The sequence below is a fragment of the Cololabis saira genome, chromosome 22 (genome assembly GCF_033807715.1).
Source record: "Cololabis saira isolate AMF1-May2022 chromosome 22, fColSai1.1, whole genome shotgun sequence".
Classification (NCBI taxonomy): Eukaryota; Metazoa; Chordata; class Actinopteri; order Beloniformes; family Belonidae; genus Cololabis; species Cololabis saira.
The window spans coordinates 18,497,075-18,512,720 of record NC_084608.1 but is presented as its reverse complement, the minus strand read 5'-3'; the positions used below and the strand labels follow the sequence as shown (position 1 = coordinate 18,512,720).

Below are 15,646 nucleotides of genomic sequence, written 5' to 3'. Positions count from 1 at the left end.
ACACTGTTTACATTATGCATCCGTCTAAAGTCATTTTATTTATTCATTTTCAGACTTTAGCTACATGCCATTGGAAGTAGTTGGTGACATTTTCTCCTGCTGCTTTTGTGACAGTAATTTCCCTTTCAGACTTTTCTTGGAGCAGTCCTTAGAAAAAAGAAAGTTTACATGGCTTGAACTCTTTGTCACATGCTGTAGGAAGTAGCACGCGGGAAGTAGTGTTGTTGGTATTTGTAGAAGACGTCCCAGCTTTAAAGGGATTGTGACATGAAAAACACATTTTTCTTGATTTTTTGTGTTTTGTTGGGTGTCTTGACATCAATTACACCCAAAAAAACCGAACTTTTAACATTCAGTGTATTGTGTGCTTTCTGGGAGTTTCCGCATAATTATGCAAAAATGGCGCATCTGGTTGGGTGGCGGACCTATACGTATAGGTCCGCTAAATCACCGCCCCCTCCACCCAGCTCCCTGCCCATCACCTATCCTCTCTCCGCTGGAGTCCTGGGAGTCCTTGAAATCCAACGTGTTGAGAATAAATCATGTACAGTGTACAGAAAACAAACTGAATACATAGCTGGTCTGGTAATCTACATTATTGCTTATGCTGAGCAAAGACTAGTTGAGGCTAACGTTGAAAACGTTATCGTATGGTATACTGTTTGGTACAGTTTGCATATGATCGGCAAGACAAAATCACATACCATTGATCCACTGTCTGCTGTGTGCGTCGTGGACGAACTTGTTGTGGACTATCTTGAAGTAAAAGATCTACTTCGGGATCTGATTCGGGGTCGAATAAATGCGCATTAGCCGCCATTGTATATATAAAAAAAAGTTTTGGAATAAATAAAAACTATTGCCGTGTCCTTCGGTGTTGCTATGGCAGCGTGAGATGCTGTGAGGAAAAAAACTGTAAGTTTTCGTTCATCTGAGGGGGACGGGGAGTTTGGGGGAGAGGAGGAGTGGAGAATGGGGGGGGGGGGTTTGGGAGGAGGAGCGGGGCAAAGATTGACAGGAAAGGGGAAAAGGACGCGTTTTTCACTGCGCAAAAAACACCGTCATGAAAAAGCCAGGCATGGAGTACTGGAGTGAAGTTTTTCTTGTTACACCTTTTTAGACACATTTGAGGGATATTGGCCAAGACTTTTAATAGTGTTAAAAGCATGTTAAAAATTATGTCACATTACCTTTAAAGCCACTTTATGTAGCAATACCACTAATAACCACATGGGGGCATACAGAGCTGCTGCGTTAACAAAAGAGCCAGTGATGACACTGAGTTAACGAGTGTGGACAGTTCTGGATGCCCCGTGTTGTCACATTCATTTAGTCTTTCCCAAGGGGCTCATTCATTAATCTTCTTGTAATGAGCTCCCCATGTGGTCAGAGGTGGTATTGCAATATAGAGTTGTTTAAAGGGCAACCATTAAAATCACTTAAAAAATGTTAAATGTCAGCAGACATTTGTGGATCTGTGGATTTGTCTACTCGAGCTACTGAAACTGACGAGTCGGATGATGAGAGTAGGATTTTGAGAAGTGACAGCCTCCTTAGCTTTTGTTTTTAGAGTAACACTTTAAGAAAGATAGTGCTGTCATTCAGCACCAAACACAAGCATTCAAATCTATGAAAAAGCCTCAAAGAGTGACTGACCAGTGTGTGTCTTCATGTGCTCATCGAAGTACTGCTTCATGTTGAAATCCTTCCCACACCACTGGCACATGAACTGCTTGTGTCCGATGTGGATGCTCATGTGGGAGCGCAGCTGGTATTTGTACTGGAAGCGCTCGCTGCAATTCTGAAATGTCACACAGTGGACACTTTTTACAAGAAAGTATTTTCAGAAACCACGGTCAAGAGTTCACTTGATGAGTCTCATCGCTGTCACTGAGGAAAAAGCAGAACACAAGCTAGAAAAACAACTTATTCTCAGCCCAATAGTGAAAGAAATATATAAATATATATTTCTTTTACTGTTGGGCTGAGAATAAGCCATTTTTTTAGTTTGTGTGCTGCTTATATTTCATATAAACCAAGCTCTTCAAACGTATATTTACAATGGGTCTGTTCAAACTTCAAACGGCTGCAGTAGTTAGATGATATTTGGTACACTTCTGTTTGTACAGTAGATAAGAATGAAACAGCAACAGGCTAAGAAAAATGTGTTTAAAAAGTGTGTCCTTGTGTTTAAAAGGTAGCCAAATTATAAATTAATGATGTGTTTTCCTGCAGTCTGTTTGGATTGGCACGCCTGGGCGCCTGCTCCATGTGGACGTCTTGACCTTGACATAAGTATTTTTGAAACTCTTCATGCGAGTGACACGGAAAGCTGCGGCGTGTAGAAGGAGCTCAAACCTCACACTTGAAGGGTTTCTCTCCCGAGTGCTGCAGAGAGTGAACCTTCAGGGACATGCTGCGCTTGAACGACTTCCCACACGTCTCACAGGTGAACGGCATGTCCTTTGTGTGGGCTACACAGACACACCAACACATCCCCCAAAAAACACACACATCATAAGATTAGTAGAACTCAGCAGTAAGCCGGACTTCATCAAATGACAGTAGGATTTCTCTTTGACTAAATACAAAGCTGCAGATGGGAGTTATTTTAAGTCAATGTCAATTAACTGAGTCGGTTTTGGAGTCTACAATGTTACTGACTTTTTAAGCGGTTTATTGAGCACTTTTAATAGTATTTTTGTTGTCTCCCAGATGCAAGCACTAGAGAAAAAAAAGCATCTGATTTCCATGTGTTGTTAAAAAGATATTTCTTTAATCTTGGGATCCAGCCTCATCCTTCTCCACAGATAAAACCTACAATCACATATTCAGACGTGATCATAAAGTCTATAAATAGAAGTGGACGAACCATCTGTGATGTCACCTCAGGGTTTTAATCAAAAAAATGGGCAATATGAGCAAATCTGCCAGCTGGGTGGAGCACGGCGGGGTCACCACGCCCACCTGACCTCAGTTACCGGTAATAGAAGCTAGAAGCTCATGCTCATCTATGATGCTATCTCATGTTACCTTGGATTCATTCTGATTGACTCCTCATCCTTGTCCTCACTTCAGGTGCTGCTACTGAAACAACATCTGCAACAAGTACTGCTGAAGACGAAATGAGGGTCCGCAGCTGCTGCCTACGGCTGCTTAGCCAAGTTTAGTGCCTAGAACATTTCCAGGCCGACCCACAGCTGGTCAAAAGTCAGGTGGTTTTTCAGATGTGCTGATAATCCAGTTTACCACAAAAGTGTCATGAAAACCCTTTTTTCGCATTTGCACGTCTCTGGCAGCGCCAAAAGTGATATAGTCGGTCAATCTAAAGTCGTAAAAAAGTAGTTTTCAGCTGTTTTTGACCTCATTAACACAATGTCGTTGTGCTATAACACTACTTAATCATTACTGCATTACATAAGGGCCTTGCCTTTGAATAATTTGAACGATCATCCTGGCAGGGGATATCGTTCATTCGTCAAAGACTAAAGATCTTTCTGCCCATCTTCTTCAAAGTTGAGATATTCTTTTTCATTGTTTTGAGGAGAAATCTTGCAGGACGAGATGCAGAGAATTACGCTTGTAAAAACAAAAACACTGTTCAATGGAAAAATGCTAACCCTAACCCTGCAGCGGTGCCTTTATTGCAAATTACAGTTTTGCTTTGGTTTTGTGAAAAAGTCTGGAGTGATCTCGAGTGGTCTGTTAGCAAAGTAAACAAGCCCTATTAACTTAAGTCCACTGAAAGTGCTAAGCTGCTATAGTGAAAGCTAGTCGTTTGACAGCTGACCGTTGGTTCTTGGACCGTTTGAGGCGAGCCAAGAGTCGCTTTCAGGGGTCGGTTAATGCAATTAACATCATAACAAGCGATATTATCTTTAGAATTTGTATTATGTGTTTTGTTTTAATGTAAAGCGTCTTTGAGTGCCCAGAAAAGCGCTATATAAATAAAATGTATTATTATTATTATTATTAGAATAAGAGCAATAATCCTCTCTTAGTCCTTATTCAAACACCAGAGATCGATGGAGACTGAATCCCTTTTGGGGCGACCCCCCAGTGGTCGTTTAACGATCTAAACCTCTCTCTAGCTCAGCAATCACATCAGCTCTGAAAGGCAGATGTTTGATTGTGAAGGCAGAGGTGCACCATTTTTTTCTCTTTTAAAAACACCAATGGGTGAGTTGGTGTTTGTAAGCACAAACTCATAAATTCGTTATAATAGTGTAATATGCATGTTTGGAAAGCTAACAGCAATGCAGTATCTCACTCACTCAAAAAAAACTGTCAGAACTGAAAAGGAAAGCTCTCTTTTAGTCGTTCAGGCTGCTTGTAGAGCTCATTACCTCAGGAAAACCAGAACAATGTAGGATCTGGTCTGTGGGAGAAACCTGACAGGCGGTAGCCTACCTATGCAATAACTAACTTCCACATAAGTCTCCACAACTGCAAATCCCTCTTGGATGGTATGCCCGTGTGGGAAACAAGATGCTTATCTCCACAAAAAAGGAAAAAGGAAAGCAACACCCAAAACAACTCCCGCACAAACAAACACAACAGTAGAAATACACGTGGGACCGAGGTTTTACAGCCACTCACCGACCATGTGCTTCCTCACATGAGCCATGGTGTAAAACTTCTTCTCACAAATCTCACAGGAGAACTTCTTCTCGGCGTAGCCGTGGACGATCTTGTTGTGCTCGTGCAGTGACCACAGCTTCTTGAAGGCCTTGCCGCACGTCACACACTTCAAAAAGGAGGCACAAGAGGAGGAAAGAATATAGAGATCGCTGGTGATATTTGGGTGGGGGGTATTAAAAAGATCAGTTTCCAGAACGTGCTTTTCAAATAAAATCCAGACGTGTGTTCATACAGATGCTTGAATTTACACTGTGGCAAAAAAAAAAAAAAAAAAAAAAAAAAGCAATTAGAGAGAGTAGATTAAAGCAGCAAATGATCTTCAAACCCACAGCAGGAGACTAGCAGCTCAGTGCAGAGGAGGTAATAGTGGAGCTAGTGGGACATAACAGAATTAATTATCACTCGCTGCCAGCTGATTGAGTCTGACTGCTTCTAATCATTGCAGTTGTGCACACAGAAATAAGTAACACAATACTTGTCATGCAGTGACAGCCGGCGTTGTTAAATGTGCTCATGGATGCTACGGAGATGGATTGGAAACTGTGAGGCCGGAGTTGTACCTGGATGCTCTTCTCGCAGTCCGTCTGCTGGTGCAGCAGCAGCTCGCTCTCCAGCAGGAAGCGCTTCCCGCAGTTATTGCAGATCTGCATGCGGTTGTGGGTGACGTTCATGTGCTTCTCCAGGTACCAGCGGTTGTTGAAGATGCGGGGGCACTTCTTGCAGGGGAAGTGCTGCTTCTCCTCCAGCCTCACCTTCTGGCCCAGCCCCTCCGTGTCCGGCGTCCTCTTCCCGCCGTGCCGCTGGTTGGCCAGCGTGGCCTCGGCCAGCGTCTGCCTCATGGCGGCGGTGGTTCCTGCCACAGCCAGAGCTCTGTTGCCCCGACGGGGCCTCTCCATCATGGGGGGGTGCTCCAAACCTGGAATGTTAAGGGTGTTCTCCTCCTCCTCCTCTTCATCCTCCTCCTCCTCCTCCTCCTCATCTTCCTCCTCCTCCTCGCTGCTCTGTCCCAGTATGTCACACCTCTTCAGATGTTCATCTCCGTCATCCGCTGCGTCATCGTTCTCCCGCTCATTTTCCTCATCGCATTCTGAGTCTGGCACGTTGTCGTGGCAACGGCCAAACATGGCCTCCGTGGCACACGCAGATTTACCTTCCGATCCCTTTGACACGTTCAGGGTTTGGTTGTTCAGGTTGACCTCGACGATGATCTGATCCCTGTTGAAGGATGTGTGTCCGTCGGCTGTTTTCGACTCCTCTCCGCCGCTTTCCACTTTACACAGAGTGGCCACGCCCATGCCGGCTCCGCCCCCCTCCTCTTTCTGGTAGTACTGCTTTGACTGCAACGCCGCCTTCCCGCCGTCCTCCACTCTGACAGACAGCGGGCTGCTGCCTTCTCTCTTGTACACCCTGCTGAGCTCTGACTCCTGCTTGATCTCCTGGTAGAGCTGGGCGGGGGGCATCATCGCCGCCGCCGGGCCGCCGCTCCTGAGCCCCTCCTGATTGGCCATGTCGGCGCAGGTGGCTCTCAGGGAGTGGCTGCTGATGAGGTCGCGACAGGAGGCGGCGATGTCGCTCATCTGGAGCAGCGTGGCGGCGTTGAGCACGTCGCGCACGGTGCGGCTGCTCACCAGCAGCTTGGAGGTGTAAATGAAGTTGAGGATCTGCTGCAGGCCCTGGGAGGTCAAGGCATCGAGGGACAGGTCCACGCGCCGCAGCTGCTTGCTCTGGGCGAACAGAGAGTGGAAGAAAGGGCTGTAGGCTGCCAGCACGCCCTTGTGAGCCGGGAAGGTGCTGTGCTGACGCACCAGGACGATGTCCACGTCACACAGGTCAGGCTGGAAGAGGCGCTGCTCGTTCAGCCTGTCCATCAAACAGGTGAAGTGCAGAGCCACATCCTCCACCAGCGAGAACTCAGCAGAGGGGAAGTCTGTGGTCTTCTCCACTATGAGCTGCAGGAGAGAGAGAGATGGAGACACAGGAAAGAGTGAGGAAGACAATTTATATGTAAATAAAAACAAAAAACAAACCTTGCAACTGACGTGTTCGTGAAGGATTAATTCAACTCAACTGTTTCAGGTGTTGTACCTACAGTCTTTTTCTCTTTAAATGATTCATTCTTGTGTCTGTGATCAGGGAACGGCTTGTTAAAAAGCTCCAGTTTCGTCTTTTCTGCCCAAACGGCACACAAGTTTTATGGTTGGCGATATCCATTTTGACAAAGTATTTTAATGATTTGTTTTCAACAGTGCAGTCCTCCTTGGCCGTGCACTTTGGCACAAACAGTGATGGATGGCGTGATCTGAGACTGATGTGCCCCGACCTTGGAGTTCACCTTGAATTCCCTTAGAAGTAGTTCTGGGCTGTTTGGTATGCATTCATATTGTCCATCCTTCAGCCACGTCCAGGGAGGTTGGCTAAGGTCCCGGGGATCCTAAAGTTTTGAACAAAATGTCCAACTAGTCACAGGAACATCGAGCTACAATAAGATGGTCTCCTAACCTTTACCTGTAACATATCTTTCCATAATTTTCTTTCTGATTTCCTCAGATTACTCCCCTTTGGGTTTTTTGGTCCATGTTCCAGGAGGTGAACACACCATGGTGCCGACCTGCAGAATGACAACTTTTCACCCTTTAACAGTCAGAATGACTGCAAGATTGAAGACTCTACCGATATTAATTAAAAGGACACTCTTTAGTTAAACACATCACTATTGTCAAGGTCTTTAAGTCTTTTCTTTCTATAGGGCAGGGGTCAGCAACCCGCGGCTCTAGAGCCGCATGCGGCTCTTTAGCACCGCCCTGGTGGCTCCTGAAGCATTTTCAAAAATGTTTGACCTTTTTTCTTCTTTTTTAAAATTTGTTTCTTCTTTTTTTTTCTTTTTTCCTCCCTTTTTTCCTTCCTTTTTCCTTTCCCTTTTAATCTCGACATTTCAACACTTTTCCTTGAAATTCTGACTTTTTCTCGACATTTTGATTTTTTCCTCAACATTTCGACTTTTTTCTCAACTTTTTGACTTTTTTCTCGAGATTGTACTTCAACATTAATTTCGACTTTTTTCTCGACATTTCAACTTTTTTCTTGACATTTCCACTTTTTTCTCAACATTTCGACTCTTCTCGACATTTCCACTTTTTTCTCGACATTTCCACTTTTTTCTCGAAGTGCATAATGAAAAAAAAATCTTCCTCCTCTAAAGTATTATTTTTATTTTTCTCCTGCCTGGCCCTAATACTCTTCCATAGATTTGTATAACAAAAAGAGTCACGTGGAAAGACATTAGCAGCTACATTTGCAGCCGAGGACCCAGTTATAACTAATATAGAAACATGCAGCATGTGTTGTCTTCATTCTAAGGCTTATACAAGACTTTTCATTTTTTGCGGCTCCAGACATATTTGTTTTTTGTGTTTTTGGTCCAATATGGCTCTTTCAACATTTTGGGTTGCCGACCCCTGTTCTAGGGGTACCAACTAATTTGTCAATGGTTGATTTAAAAAAAAAAAATCTGTTTAGCCACAATTCAAAAGCAATGTTTGATTGTCCTCGGTCAATTTTCAGTAAATGATTATATATTATTGCTCATTTAAGTAACAATTGTGGGTTTTTCCTTTCTTTTATTAATAAGTAATAAAAATAAAATAAGTCTCCCTCACCAAAAATGTTAAGAGTGAATTTTCTGTTGAGTTTCTGCCATACACAGCAGGACTTAAATCATCTGAGAATGGACTCCTAAGATGCCGTCTGAACCGCTGCATTAACCTAATCTCTGCAGATTTAAGCCTTCTGGGTGCACGGATGCCTTTCACCGAATGAGAGCTGGGAGAGGCTCCAGCAGATCCCCGTGACCCTTAATAGGAATAAGCGCGTATAGATGATGGATAGATGGATGGTTTCTGGCAGCTGTGATCAACTTGACTGTACCAAGAAAAAAAAAATACTCCCATTGATACATTTAAAGTCTCATAACACGGACACAGAAGGAGAGTCCTGGGACGCACCGAACCACATCAGTGAATCACAAGCTACACAACTGCAGCATCGAAGGATTTCACTGATGTGAACTCCCATTTCTACCTCTATTTATACACTTCTAAACATAACAACCTTCATTTTTGCAAATGAGAAAAGAATCTCACCACGAGGCAAAGCTTTTCATCACACTGCACGACCTTGATTGGGTGGAGTTTGTCCTGGTGTGGATTTAAACCAACACGGGGACAAAGCCTTAAAACGTTCCTAATTAAAAATAATGAAGCGGTTTCAGTTTTCAATAAGTCGAGTGGAATCTATGTAACCAAGCGCCCTTCAGTTAAAAAGGTCTTAAATATGTTTTCATTAAAAAAAAAACCTCACTTCGACAGATGTTTTCCCAGCTCAGGGGATCAATATGTGCAGCTCACAACTCATAATCAATCACTGAACGGGATCATTTAAAACTCAAGGTGAGGCAGGTTTTGCAGCCAGAGAAGTGTAGCTGTTTTCTCCTAAGGCTTTGGGGGTATTTTATTCATACTTTTAGTCTAAAAACATGATTTAAATAATAATCTAAGACTGCAAGTACTGTGGCACAAAATACAAGCTGTGCTTATGTGAGCATCATCTTGTGATTATTTCTCTCTGATATCGTTGGTTTTTAGTTATTCTGTGATAATATAATAGTAGCAAATAAATAATGTTTAGAAAAATACTTTTACAGCATTTATTCTTATTTTAAAAATGAGCAGAATAAAGTACTTGGCTGCAGTTTGTTATACGAGTCCGTGAAAAATCAAAAGGTGTTACAATCGGCGCTCTGTGTGAGGGCCTCAACTTCCCAAGGTGGGTTTATTTTAGCACAGGAAGGGCAGGGTTTCGATCCAGACGGGATGCGAGGGAGGACAGAGCAGCAAACAGTAGCGCGCACGCAGAGACACCAACACACATAAACGATGGGCTATCGTGCACTAAACAGACACAAACAGCGTCTGGTCTTTCTGCAAGGACTGACTGGTGTGTGCATTTGTATTCAATGCCATTCCCTCCTATTAGCCGGCTCTCGCAGCACATCCACTCACCACGCTCTCCCTGAGGGATGATGAAGTATGCACATGACAAAACAAGCCCCGAAAAATAAGAAGGAAGCCATGCTTAATAAATGCTAACACTCCAAATTATTAATTGAAATGATAATTCTGCATGTCTTTGGTAAGAAGAAAAGGAAGGGTATTGATTTGAGCCTTGTTTTTGTGAGCACGTTACTGAAAAGCAATAAGTACATTTTGTATTTTTGGGGTATTTACAGTTGCACAGAACAAGGGGAAAGAGATTATGTTAATTCATTTCGGTTCAGACAATGACAATCATGGCACTTAAGGAGCAGAGCGTGGACGCTTAATGAGAACAAATCACAGTCTAATTGTTAAATGTACTTTGAAAGATATTAATAAAACAGCAAGTACTTTGTATGTCCTGTCTGCTTCACATATTTTCCATTTAAGATCAGTGAAAATGTGCTGTCATTGTTCGGGCTGGAAAATGGATTTGCATTTGGAGCTAACCCTGAGAATCAGCTCTGTTTGAAGAATTCAATTATGAAGTGTTAGATTTATTCATAGCTCAGAGCTGCTAAATTGGACTCTGAGCAAGAGGAGCGGAGATCGGGTTATCTCTCCCAGTGCAAGGCTACAGACATTGCCCAAGGGCAAAACGCAGCAACCTTAATCAGATCGAGTATAAAATGCAGGCTGGAAGTTATGCTCCTACATCAATAATGATCTCCTTCTTCTTCTGGGACTGAAATAGGACGGACACAGTCAAAGCCTAAAGTCTACACCTCGAGATGCAGGGAGATTAGAACAAACACAACCTCTGATTTTACCTATTCCACCTGTTTAAGATCATACTTTCTTACCCATCGTTGGTAAAACAGACTGCTCAGTATTTTTGTTTTTATGTTGATAAAACATAACACTGGGTGAGGTCTCAATCTTTACATCCTCAATCTTTACATCTCATTGGTAATAATGGTAACTTTGGTCAATTTCTATCAAATTTTCAAAACCAAACTAAGTTTGAAGAAATCTTGGAATAAAAGAAACACGGGTAAATGTTGGTGCAAATTAAGAATCATTTTGCTAATCGCGTAAAAGACAGCAATGATCATCATCGAGGATTTGCCCCTTTGAGTGAAAAAACCCCCAAACTCTTCACGCAAGTTTTAAATTTAAATTTTCATATTAAGCACATCGAAATAAGATCTGGATTTAAACCAGGTTTAAAATTTCTGAGTGACATATTTATAACCATAAACTGCAATGAAAGTAGTTCACAGGGTACCAGGATACCAGGAGACCAGGGTACCAGGACAACAGGGTTTGTGCAGTCCACGTCAAGTGTTTCGTTGACGTTAATGGGAGCTCATAGTAAAACAAATGCTGGAACTGAAGTGGATGAAATGTAGCAGTTAGTCTCCAACCTAACTGACTAAGTAAGGTAACAAAGTTATTTAGCTGCCAATGTTAAGTCAGTATAACATCTTTCACATTGTTTTGGTATTGAGGAATTAACTTTAGTCCGCTCTTTGCTCCAACTGTTTCCAAGGCCATTTTTTTATATTATGGTGGTCCATCAATTTTTTTCCCCACAGAAACAGTCCCCGAAAAGAGTTAATAAAACAGATGTCTCAAATGCCCGGTTTGAGATGAAAGAAAGGTAACAGTAACTTAAATAACCAGTTGTTATGATTAAGGTGAGCAGAAGACCATTTCTGATGGAACAAGATGTCAAATCTTGAGGCGGATGGGCTAGAGCAACAAGAGCACTGCTCCTACCAGCAAAGAACAAAGAACTAAAGCTACAGGTTGCATGGTTTCACCAAAACTGGAAATTAAACACCAGTCTGACCAGTATTGATTTCTGACAGGATCAGAATTTGGAATTAAAAACATAAAACCAGTTGATCCATCATCCCGTCTATCAAGGCTTCAGGCCGTTGGTGGTGGTGGTGTGGGGATTTTACTAGTGAAACATCATTTAAACATCACAACCCATGGGAGTATTGTTGTTGACCATATCCGTCCCTTATTAACCCCAGTAACCATCTTCTGAAGACTATTTCAGGCAGTCACAAAGCTCAGATCATCTCAAACTGCTTCTCTTTTTTTTAAAACATAACAATACATGATATAAAGATACTCAAACAGCCTCCACAGCCGCCAGATCTCAATCCAATAAAGCATCTTGAGATTAAGCGAAACATGAGCTTCACATGATGGATGTGCAGTCGGCAAATCTGCAGCAGCTGTGCCGCTTTCATGTTCATATGGACCAAGATCTCGGAGGGATGTCAGTACATTTGAACATGAGAGCAGAACAGTAGCTAAAGGGGGTCCAACTCTGCACTGGAAGTGGACTAACAAGTGTTTCAGAGTAACTCCATAGCAGTTTCAGAGTGTTAGCTTTTTTTTTTTTTTTTTTCCTGAGTTACACTATCGGTAAAAAGTTTAAGAACACCCCCATTTTTCCATCTAATTATTGAAATACAGACATCTTCTCAATGTCTTCTGAAATGAAAGCATTGAGCAAATACAGCTGACAAAAAAGACAAAATAAATCAGTTTATAGGCCAAAATCTAAACTTTTGACTCATCAAAGTACCGTTGGCAGAGAAAGAAGTTGAACACAGTCCTTCTCTGACATTCTTTCAATTTAAAAATAAAAAAAACTGTACAAATTAGGATTTTTAACCGGTAGTTACATCATCGAGTTACTCGTTCTTCTCTTGTCTTGATTAAACGGGTCACCAGCTGGTGAGCTAATTGTAGTCACAGAGAGCGTATTATGCCCTTTAACTGATTCATGTTTATAACATCAGATAAAAATAAATTATATTCCATCTTTCTTGTAGCGTAAAATATTCACGAACTGAGGCTCCAGTGTTTATCTAAATTACAAAGGGGTTTCAATAATGGCATAACTGCATTACTTTAATCTAGACAGATGTTTCACAACTGTCTAATCCAGCAGAAAATTATTATAGCAGCTGCTTCGGAGGCCACACTGCGCACTAAAGACAAAGCCATCCTGTCAAACTGCATTGAAAAATTAATCCAGCTACCCAGATCTGTCCCTGTGTTGTTCCCTCCCCGCCTCAGCCCTTCTCACCTCCCTCGTCTCCTCTGAAATGTCAGGGAGAGCACTTGTTTGCTGTCATTAGCGGAGCGGCACCTTTAACCAGCCTCTCATTCAGATGTCTCCCAATACATTATTCATATGTGGCCTGACCTGTGACAAACACGCCGCTTTGTGATTACTGACACGCCCAATGAGGGGAATCATTTAAACCGGCAATCAATCAAATCTATGTGCATCTTTTGAAAAACACACCGTTTAATCACCAGCAGCAGTGTGAGGAGGCCCTTCCCCTCCGTAGGAACCTCAGTGAGCCTTTTCAAACAAGGCAGCTATCCAGCTTGACGCATTTTAGTCCCACAAAAATCCTGCTTTGCTTTGCTGCAGAGCATTCGGATGACCTTTATACAAAAAGGAAAAGCTGTGGTAAGAGCTCGATATTGCATCAATACTCCAAACATGTAAGACCTTGTCAGGAAATCAGGATCATAAAGTCTTCTGTGATGTACTGTGGAATCCCTGATTAAGTTTTTAGCAACAGTAGGAGTGCGGTGAATTAAGTCTGTACAGAAAGACTCCATCCATCCAGACTTAAATCACTCAGTTAGATTCTTCCAACATTCACAGATCTCAGTAGGTAAATCATGCTGGCACTGGTGAGAGCTGGGACTGTATTTTACAATAAAACTGCTAAATATGTGAACACAAAGCACGGAGCTGCCTGAATACAGTTTCAGAGATGCTTGTATTGCTGTACTGTAACTGCAGTTTCCATTCAAATATTTTACTAATTTGCCCGATGGAAACTGTGTAATTAAATGTCAAACTCTGAAAGGCAGCAGTTCATACAAATACAACTCCACCCTGTCGTCTAACTGCTTTAATGGGGAGCTGCATTGGGAGAAAAAGCACTTCACTTGTCTGTGTGTATGTGTGTGTGTGTGTGTGTGTGTGTGTGTGTGTGTGTGTGTGTGTGTGTGTGTGTGTGTGTGTGTGTGTCACATGTCCAATCAGCCAAAATTTGGAGAGATGATGGATTTTAGAAAGATAATCAAGCATTAAAAAACAAAACAACCCAATGAGAGTGTTTTAATTAAAAGTGTCCAAGCCTGCCACTACTTCACCACTCTTCCAGTTTGGATGGAGCTGTGATGGATGACGCTCAGGATTACAGCGCTGTCTGCATCGCTCAACAGAAAAATTATCAAGTATATACCAACGACTGGGTTCTAGAACAACTAAGAACAAACCCAATGCTGATGAAGCAGATAAGGAGGAGAAAGATGAAGCACTTCGGCCACACCATCAGACATGACAGCCTGGAGAAAACCATCATGCAGGGCATCACGGCAGGGAAGAGACCCAGAGGGAGACCGGCAAGAACCTGGGAAGTTGACCTTGCCAAATGGACGGGAGAGAGCCTAGGGGCAGTTACAAGAATGGCCGAAAATCGGGATCTGTGGAATGCTACCGTCGATGTCACAGCAGCTCAACCAAGAGCCACCTGACCCAGAGAGAGATACCAACTCTTTTGAATTTGTTTTGTGGTCATCTTCCGACATCGAGTCAAACCAACAATGAAGATATCGGTCAAAGCAATTAAAAGAATACCATGCAGCCACATCAGGGCCGAAGCTATGCTCTTGGCCAGTCTTGACTTTTGGACCAGACCCAGACTCAGGATGAAACTCCTCTTTCTAATTTCACTGCAGAGAATGCCACTTCTCTCCCACAGCTTTACACTGAATGGCCTATGTGGATTTACTACTTCATAAAGTCTTCAACACTGTGCAGCTGGATGACAGACTGAGGATGTTTTGGGACCTCTGCTGCTGCTATTTTCATTTTTCATTCATATCTGTACATGCAACTGGAAGATCTAAGGCAGCTGAATCAAATACAAATCTCAGTCAATGAAAGATCTTTTAATATTCTCCCATTTATCAAAAGAAAAGGCTGAGTATATCAGTTTTTAAATTTGCACCATCAGATAAACATATTAGCATGAGGATGGTCACAAACAGCATTATTAAAGGCAGGGTAAGGGAATTTTGGATGACATCATATCTGTTAATATTTGAAACTAAAACATCAACAAAAGCAAAGAGCTAGCTTCTCTGTCCATCTCCCCCCAGTTACTGCCTGAGAAAACATGTCCCATCATGCTCTTGTGAATTGTTGAAAACATTTGACTCCATTCATATATACTGTATGATTCTGCACAGATCTTTTGCACTGAAATATAAGCAGTAAATCAGCAGAACTTCTCACATTTGTTATAAATGAGACCAGGTTTAGTCAATCTGCAGGTAACTGTGGTCTAGACCCGCGACCAGCCACACTCAACTAGTTGTGACTGCAAGCACAAGCAAAGCTCCAGTAGTCCTTGTTTCAGGAATGAACACTAATCTTGAAACTAGTTCTGAAACAAATGTTTTAGTTAAGTAATAAATAATTTCAAAGCAAGACCACACATATGAAGAGAGTGCAAGTGCTCACTTCAAAACAGACTAGATTGCAGTGTCGTTTTGGCAAAGACGTCTGAAATGGGGACCTTTGGACATATTTGATCAGAACAGATCTTTGGTAACTCGGGCTGCAACTAACAACTATTCTGATAGTCAATAGTCATCGTCTATTGAAACGAGTAGTCGACTAATTAGATTATGAATCTCATAATGAATAAATGGCTCTTGTTTAGCACTCAGCTTTTTTGCATGAGGTTTTTGGTTTTTGTGCTTGTGTTGTTCTCTCATATGTAAGTCGCTTTGCATAAAAGCGTCTGCTAAATGACAGTAGTAGTAGTAGTAGGTTGTTTAAATTTGGGCTAATTAACAATAAAAGACAAGAAAGGTGAACATTTCATTCAAAAATACATATTTTAATGAACTTT

The 15,646-nt window shown here is 42.2% G+C and overlaps 1 protein-coding gene across 1 annotated transcript in view; it reads right to left on the bottom strand.

Annotated features, from left to right (window-relative positions):
* The window catches only part of zbtb47b (zinc finger and BTB domain containing 47b), a 38,350-nt gene that overhangs the window by 9,574 nt on the left and 13,130 nt on the right, over window positions 1–15,646 (bottom strand). The window contains exons 2-5 of the mRNA XM_061713024.1: window positions 5,202–6,590; window positions 4,600–4,747; window positions 2,359–2,474; window positions 1,657–1,801 (exon numbers count right to left, since the gene is read on the bottom strand). Of these exons, the coding sequence (XP_061569008.1) occupies window positions 1,657–1,801; window positions 2,359–2,474; window positions 4,600–4,747; window positions 5,202–6,590 (1,798 nt within the window). The remainder of the gene's footprint in view (window positions 1–1,656; window positions 1,802–2,358; window positions 2,475–4,599; window positions 4,748–5,201; window positions 6,591–15,646) is intronic.